Below are 8,538 nucleotides of genomic sequence, written 5' to 3' on the forward strand. Positions count from 1 at the left end.
CAGCTAGGTCAAGGTCTACAACCAATTAGATACCATCAAAAGATTTAACCTAGGTCAGGTTAAGATCAGCCACTTCCATTTCAATCGAGGCCGGATCATGAATCAATAGAGGAGTTAAATTCTCTGCTGCAATTGAGCCATCTTCCAAGACCAAATTGCAAGAATCACTAACCACTGATGTCACTCCCATGGGACTAGAAGCATCCCCAAATAGTCTAGAATCAGGCCCACGGCTTGATACGGAGTTTTCCCGATGGGTTCCTCTCTCTTGAACACACAAATTTTTTAAATACTAATGTGGTTCGATTAGGTATTTACGAGTACGAAAAAACTAATACAATTCGTATAAATATTTAAAAAATGCAAATTAGGGAATGATGGGTTCGGAATCTTCGTATTTAGACTCTCTCTCTCTCTCTCTCTCTCTCTCTCTCTCTCTCTCTCTTAAAAAAATGCAAATTCGTTGTGGGTTCAGAATCTTTGTAATGTCTTGCATTTACATGCTACAAGAGAGTTGAAGCAAGCCTTTATTTCTTTATTCTTTTTCTTTTTTTTAAAAACCACGACAAAACCTAATTATATGACTTCACACTTTATTTTTTTCTTCATTTCTTTCCTCATGCACTTGTTCTCTTTAACTTGATATATCAGAACTTCCGTTTGGTGAGGGTGTTTCAGTTTTGGATTTTGTTTCGGTTTGTGTTCGGGTTGGATGTTTGCTTTTGAGGTTCCTAGTAGCATTCATGTTTGTGTTTCGGTTTTGTTTTGGGGTTTTTTTTTTAGTTTTCCATGTTTGGAGGATGCATTTTTTCATCTTAGGTTCTTTGGGTTTGAGGTGCTTGTTTAGGAGGCTCAATTTGGGTGGTTTTATGTAGGGTCTTTGCCTATGCTTGGCATCTTGCCTTCCTGGTTTTTCTTTGGGTCTCGGGTGGCATTAGTCACTGTGCTCTTGTCCGTTGAATCTTTGTATCTTTTTTTCAAAAAAAATTTATTTCTTTTTCCGAGCAAAAAAAAAAGAACTTGCAGGATAGATATGAAACAGCCAACCAAACCAATGAATTAATTTCTACTCACACATCGATCAATGCATCAAAATTGTACTTTAATTAATCTCATTCGATCTTTGTGTAATTTGAAAGAGTAGTCTCACAAGTCGTCTAGTACTGAGCGGTATGGGTTCCAAAACAATAGTTTCCCAAGGCTTTTTGTTGGTTACTGTTCTTCTCATTACGTCGAATCAAATGTAACAGAAAGGGATTTGGTTGAGACTTCCAAGCTAGGAAACTAGTGAGTCTATTTTTTAAATTGATCGTTCACTCTTCAAATTTGATGAAGGCATAGTTGGATGACCGGAAATCCATTTCATTTCTATTTTTCCATGTGTCAAAGATTACATATATCATCTTCAAAGAAAAATAGATTACAGCAGAGGGTACTCAACATGATAGCTAGCATTGAACCAACTTAATTAAATCAATTTTTTTGTCTGAGATCCGTCCCTGGGTCGAAGGTTTAGCCCAATCGCAACTCATTACCATCTTGCCTGTCGATACCATACAAAGCACAAAATACTAATATCTTAGGTTTGAGCTGTTTTTTTTTTCTTACTCGGCAAAAACAAAAAAATATTAATCTTTGAAAAAAAAAGCAAAGATTAAATTTAACATAATTGATGGAGATAATTGACTGAAAGCTCCCAGATCTTCCCAAAATGCCGTTTAGTAATTTGATATATTCTATGTTAATTGGCTGCACATGCCCATTGATAGCGATCAATTTTGTCAACTTCTGCAAATTGTTCTCATTAGTCATATCCTTGTTATGGTCCAGACAACTGCAGAATTTCCACAAATCGAAATCGAAAACATATTTGTTGTAGATATATATTAGACTATCATCAGTACTTCCATGAGTTGGAGGAAAACAAAGTGACCGGGCCCAAGCCCAACGTCAAGCAACTTGAGTCTACCCCTCCAAGCACGATAAATTGATATTGAGAACCGATTGGAAGACCCAATGTGTGATGGAAATTTCATCGATCGGAACAGTACTCTTCGTCTCCCCGAAAAAAGAAAAGCTGATTCCCAATTTTGGCGACTTTTGCAAAAATATCGCAACCAAATTATGTGGGTTACTCCTTATCTCCCAATCATCCAACCAAGTGAATGATAATATTTCTACGAAATAATTTGTTGTTACGTAAATTGTTAGGACTGGGAGTACCACGTAGGCAACATCGATCACATGGTATTTTGGAAATGCTGAATAATTACTCGGATAAATATCCCACAGATATGATACCACATAAAGCATAGAATAGTCGACAATGACAATTATGAATGGCAACAGGCCAATAGCCCACGGGTGGATTCAAGATTTTGATCCGATCGAGGGGGTTCGCTTAATAGACATATATTTTTTATCAGAACATGTACTTATTATATCATAAATTTTTTTTATCTCCAATACATTATTACATTTATACATTGATATGATTCTAGCCTAATGCAATTAAATTATACCAATCATTTTATTTTTTTTCTTTAGACTATTTCAAGTTTCAACAGTCACGCGCTTATTTTTTATTCATGAAAGAAATTGAAAAATGAGAATAAAAAATAACCAGTTATTGATCAAATCACACAAATTATTAAAATCATAAGTAGCTATACTCAAATAATTATCAATATTATTGAAAATCAAATATATACAAATAGAAGAGAAGGTGACCAATAGCCACTGTAGTCTAGTTATGCAGCCCCAGAATAATGCTGATGATAATCGATTGAAACCACATGCCCGTTGATATCGCTCAATTTTGACAACTTCCGCAAATTGTTCTCATTAGTCGTCCTCCTTAATTATAATCCACATAGCTGCAGAATTTTTCCACAAAATGGAAGCGTAAGTCGTAGATATTAATTAGTACATGTTTGAGTAAATCGATATTGATAACTGATTATAACTTTTGGAAGATTTAATGTGTGAGGCACAGATCAACTTATCTCAACCACGCGATTTACATGAGAGATAAATCATGTTCCTATAAATAGTCCCCCATACAATGGAAATTTAAAGCTTTCATCCTTCCATGCAACAACTGCTACTACTCCTATCTAGCTTGTCGTAAAAAACCAACCATGGCATCCGCACCTAAAACGGCTCCCAATTACCAAGCAGTTCACTTCATAATCATCTTTGTCTTTGTTAATATCGTAATTCCATTTGTCTCTTCAACGGATTCCGCCGTTGCTCGTGCTTCTCCTGCAACTAAAACAGTTGCAAAACAAAGCGAAGCAGTCACTCTCTTGAAGTGGAAAGCTAGCCTTGACAATCAAAGCCAATCTCTCCTTTCATCATGGAATGAAACTAGTCATTGCACTTGGGTCGGAATTGGTTGCAACGAGGCGAGTAAAGTAACCAATTTAACCCTTGACAGTACTGGTTTAAGAGGTACGCTTTCCAGTCTTAACATCTCATCGTTACCTCATCTAGTGAAACTTGATCTGTCCAACAACTTAATATATGGGACCATTCCCTCTCAGATCGGCAGCCTTTCAAGACTCGCATCTCTTAATATGTCTGTCAATCATCTTTCGGGAACGATTCCTACAGATATTGGGATGCTAAGATCTCTCGTTGACCTTGATTTGTCAGCAAATAATCTAACGGGGTCCATCCCCACTTCAATAGGGAACTTGAGAAACCTCACAACGTTATACCTGTACGAGAACTCTCTTTCTGGTTCTATCCCTCAAGAAGTAGGAATGCTAAGATCTCTCACTCATCTTCAATTGTTAATAAATAATCTCACGGGATCAATCCCCGCTTCAATAGGAAACTTGAGAAACCTCACAACGTTGTACCTTTACGAGAACTCTCTCTCTGGATCTATCCCTCAAGAAGTAGGAATGCTTACATCTCTCATTGATCTTGAATTGTCAACGAATAATCTCAAGGGATCAATCCCCGCTTCAATAGGGAACTTGAGAAACCTCACAAGATTGATCCTTTTCAATAACTCTCTCTCTGGATCTATCCCTCAAGAAGTAGGAATGCTAAGATCTCTCATTGATCTTGAATTGTCAACGAATAATCTCAAGGGATCAATCCCCGCTTCAATAGGGAACTTGAGAAACCTCACAAGATTGATCCTTTTCAATAACTCTCTCTCTGGATCTATCCCTCAAGAAGTAGGAATGCTTACATCTCTCACTAACCTTTTATTGTCCATGAATTATCTCACGGGATCAATCCCTACTTCAATAGGGAACTTGAGAAATCTCACATTGTTGTACCTTTTCGAGAATTCTCTCTCTGGATCTATCCCTCAAGAAGTAGGAATGCTTACATCTCTCATTGATCTTGAATTGTCAACGAATAATCTCAAGGGATCAATCCCCGCTTCAATAGGGAACTTGAGAAACCTCACAAGATTGATCCTTTTCAATAACTCTCTCTCTGGATCTATTCCTCAAGAAGTAGGAATGCTAAGATCTCTCATTGATCTTCAATTGTCAACGAATAATCTCAAGGGATCAATCCCCGCTTCAATAGGGAACTTGAGAAACCTCACAAGATTGTTCCTTTTTGAGAACTCTCTCTCTGGATCTATCCCTCAAGAAGTAGGATTGCTAAAATCTCTCACTATCCTTTCATTGTACAAGAATAATCTCACGGGATCAATCCCCGCTTCAATAGGGAACTTGACAAACCTGACAATATTGTACCTTTACGAGAACTCTCTCTCTGGATCTATCCCTCAAGAACTAGACAATCTTAGATATCTACAGTCTCTTGACATAATGTCTAACCACCTCACAGGTCGTCTATCGCCGAACATGTGCATTCATGGATCAATTATAAGACTAATTGCAGCAAACAACTATTTAGCAGGTCCAATCCCGAACGGCTTGAAAAATTGTACTAAGTTAATTCGTGTCAGGCTTGATCGAAACCAATTGAAGGGGCATATTTCAAAAGCTTTTGAGGCACTCCCAAATCTGTTGTATCTAGATCTTAGCTATAATAAATTGGACGGTGAGATTTGGCCAAAATGGGAACAACTTCCTAATTTGACTAGCCTAAAGATCTCCAATAATGACCTTTCTGGAAACATTCCACATGGCATTGGAAGTGCAACTCAGTTACAATTACTCGACCTCTCTTCAAATCATCTAGTTGGTGGGGTCCCTAGGAATTTGGGAAAGTTGGTTTTATTGTTCAATCTTATACTTAGCAATAACAAACTTTCACACGATATTCCAGCTGAAATTGGAAGCCTGTCTAGTCTTCAGCATCTAGACTTGTCTGGAAACAATCTTAGTGGACCAATTCAAGGAAAGCTGGGTGAGTGTGTGAATCTTCTGAACTTGAACTTGAGCAGAAATCTTCTCAGGGAGACTATTCCTTATGAATTAGGAAAGTTGCACTTTCTTCAAAATCTCGATCTTGGAAATAATTTATTAACTGGAGAGATACCACCAGAGATTGGGGACTTGAAAACGTTAGAGACATTGAACCTCTCCCACAACTTCTTGTCCGGTTCTATCCCCTCATCTTTTAACGGGATGTCAAGTTTAACGTCTATTGACATATCTTACAATCACTTGGAAGGTTCTCTGCCCAACACAAAAGCATTTGATGAAGCTCCATTTCAGGCATACCGAAATAATGACAGATTGTGTGGCAATAAAACTAGTTTGATGCCATGTTCACAGAGCAAAGGAGATAATGGGAGAAATCATTACAAAATTGTACTAGCAGTTGTAGTTCCTACGTTGGGGATTTTATTTCTTACTGTTGCTATGATTTTTCTTGTTCATCACAACAAAATGGGAGACAATGAAATCGAGCCAAATAAAGAAGCTAATAAAGATTTGTTTGAGATTTGGAGCTTCGATGGAAAATTGGTGCATGAAAATATCATCCAAGCAACCGAAGATTTCAATGAGAAGCATCGCATTGCAGTTGGTGGATATGGCGTTGTTTATAGAGCGGAGCTGCCAAGTGGTCAAGTTGTCGCTGTAAAAAAGTTTTCTCCTTCACAAGATGGCGAGTTGACTAATCTGCGAAGTTTTACGAGTGAGATTCACGCATTGATAGAGATACGACATCGACATATCATAAGGCTTTTGGGTTATTGTTCACATCCACAACACTCATTTTTGGTTTACGAGTTCTTGGAAGGGGGGAGTTTGGACAAGAAACTTAGCTGTGATGAAGAAGCACTAAGTTTGGATTGGAGTAAAAGGATGAATGTTGTTAAAGGTTTGGCAGATGCTTTGTCATATATGCACCATGGTTGTTCACCCCCGGTCATTCATCGCGATATATCAAGCAAGAATGTTTTGCTAGACTTAGAAGACATCGCTCATCTCTCCGATTTCGGAACTGCTAGACTTCTAAACCTGCACTCGTCAAATTGGACTTCCTTTGTAGGCACCTTGGGATATGCTGCTCCAGGTACTTGCACAGTTCATCTTAGCTATCAATACTAGTGTAGTGTTTTTCTTTGAATTGGCTAACTCCTATAAGCCACCCTTACAATTTCTTAGCAGTTTTTTTTCCTGTTATTTGTACCCCTCATTTCTTTGGGCAGAACTTGCTTACACAATGGAGGTGAATGAGAAGTTAGATGTCTATAGCTTTGGAGTTTTAACACTGGAAGTTGTAATGGGGAGGCATCCAGGGGATCTCATCTCTTCTCTTTCTTCATCAACTTTGGATCCCTCACCACCATCTTCTTATGGTATTTTCGTGAAGGATGTATTGGATAAAAGGCTCCCACTGCCAAGGAATCAAGCGGAGGAAGCAGTGGTTCTTGTTGTCAAGCTAGCACTTGCATGCTTGCGCCCCAACCCATGGTGCCGACCAACTATGCACCAAGTTTCTGTGGCTCTATCGAAACAGCAGTCGCGCCTGCAGAGCCCGTTTCCCATTATCACATTAGGACAACTACTTGATGACAATTGTCCAAATGCCTGAGTATTCATGTTGTCCCCTCATTGCTTGGGTTTTGGTTCTCCATTTTTCTACTGTGCGAGGTATGGAATTTTCTAACATTGGCTCTAAGAGTTTTTTGGGTAATTCATTGGCGCTAAGGTTCTGTATTATATCTATAGTATATTTGCTTTTTTCTACCAATTCAAAACTTTGTGAATTAATTTTGATTATTATACGTAATTTTTAGTATTGGCATTCAAAATGAATGAACATAGCCACGGAAATATTACCTCGTACACCTGGCGCCAACTCTAGGCTAAATTGCAGAGTTCAAATTTGGGCACAGTGTGGTGGGAATGATATCTTTGTTTGGTTCTCATCTTTGAGAAACTCATTTTTCTCTCTGCATGTTTCTCAATAACTTTCTCTATCTATCTCTCCACTCATTACATCAAAAATATTTTTCAAAGATGGGAACCGAACAAAGGCGAATGGATGAAGACAAAGGGAAGAGAGGATTGAGTGCAAAGGCAATGGCAGAATTCACAGATTATTGTCAAGCTACGGTGGAGGGAAGAAATGAGAAAGGAACCAGTCAAGTAGTGGAAACAGTCTTGGGAGAGACCACAACAGGCCATGGTGGACGTTGAAGATCAACATTGATGATGCATTTATAAAGGAAAACAAGTAAAGGGGGAGTGGGTTTTGTCCTTAGAGATCATCTGGGAAGCATTCTAAGTATGGAAGACATTCCAATCACAAAAGCATTCTCAACTGACATGGTGGAAGCGATGGGATTTCACATGCCTGTGACCCGTTTGCAGAATTTAGGAAGGAATAATGTTACAGTATCTTGGAAGGTGATGCTCAGAAGATCATTCGTATGCTGCAAGGATGGAGCTTTTTTCTTCTTTTTTTATCAGCAAAAGTAATATATTAATTATTGGGGAGAGGGGAAAGGCTTCCAACCAAAAGTTCAAAGGAGCACGATCAAGGCTTATTTGGATATCATCATTCATAATACTTTAGCTTCCTCTTCTACTCTAATTTCTTGTTCTTTTAATTTTATTCCTCGCACGTGTATTAGGGTGGCTCATTTGTTAGTCAAGTATGTCATATCTCTTGTTCTCCACTGACTTGGAATGGGGACATTCCCACCTGGGCTCAGTTTGAAGCGTCTTTGGATATTTCTACCATTACGTAGTAATGAATAAAGCCTTACCAGTTCCCTACACTTTTTTGAAGCCGCTTAAGTTATGCACTCCACGACTTTCTTATGTTATGTGGTATCGAAGATTGAATTTCGTTGGATTCGGATAGGGATAAAAAAGAATAGTCCATTTTTTCATTTTCATAAGCTAAAAATTGGAATCAAAATGATCCGAACTGTTTCAAAGACCCAACATGCATTTTTTTTTTTTGCATTGGGCTCGTTATTGACAAATAAAATAAAATTGGGCGTGGCATTTGGCTTACGATGCGGATTCAAATTTTGCAGTTCCTTATTCAGCCCTCTAACTTTATCCCAGTCCTAGCCTCGTGCCGCTCGTGTCGGGTGGATAGCTCCACCATCAGGTACTCCTAAACTAAACA

The 8,538-nt window shown here is 38.3% G+C and overlaps 1 protein-coding gene across 4 annotated transcripts; it reads left to right on the plus strand.

The window, feature by feature from the left end:
• The first annotated feature begins 3,089 nt into the window (after positions 1-3,089).
• LOC131316368 (MDIS1-interacting receptor like kinase 2-like) lies at positions 3,090-8,126 on the plus strand. 4 transcript variants are annotated; one of them, XR_009197091.1, is made up of 3 exons: positions 3,090-6,465; positions 6,602-7,046; positions 7,273-8,126. XR_009197091.1 is itself a non-coding variant. In XM_058345705.1 (2 exons), the coding sequence occupies exons 1-2, from the start codon at positions 3,141-3,143 to the stop codon at positions 6,985-6,987; spliced, it is 3,711 nt and encodes a 1,236-aa protein (XP_058201688.1). In that variant the 5' UTR covers positions 3,090-3,140; the 3' UTR covers positions 6,988-8,126. The 4 variants fall into 4 exon arrangements, 1 of the variants encoding a protein (XP_058201688.1); XR_009197092.1 differs by having other exon boundaries at positions 7,416-8,126; XR_009197093.1 differs by having other exon boundaries at positions 7,433-8,126.
• Positions 8,127-8,538: the final 412 nt, after the last annotated feature.

This window comes from Rhododendron vialii, chromosome 2a (genome assembly GCF_030253575.1).
Source record: "Rhododendron vialii isolate Sample 1 chromosome 2a, ASM3025357v1".
Taxonomy (NCBI): Eukaryota; Viridiplantae; Streptophyta; class Magnoliopsida; order Ericales; family Ericaceae; genus Rhododendron; species Rhododendron vialii.

Excerpts from the sequence above, each read along its gene's own strand:
- LOC131316368 (XM_058345705.1), top strand. The coding sequence starts at position 3,141 with ATGGCATCCGCACCTAAAACGGCTCCCAATTACCAAGCAGTTCACTTC. Across the intron at positions 6,466-6,601 it reads CTTGGGATATGCTGCTCCAG|AACTTGCTTACACAATGGAG; the intron begins GTACTTGCACAG and ends TTCTTTGGGCAG.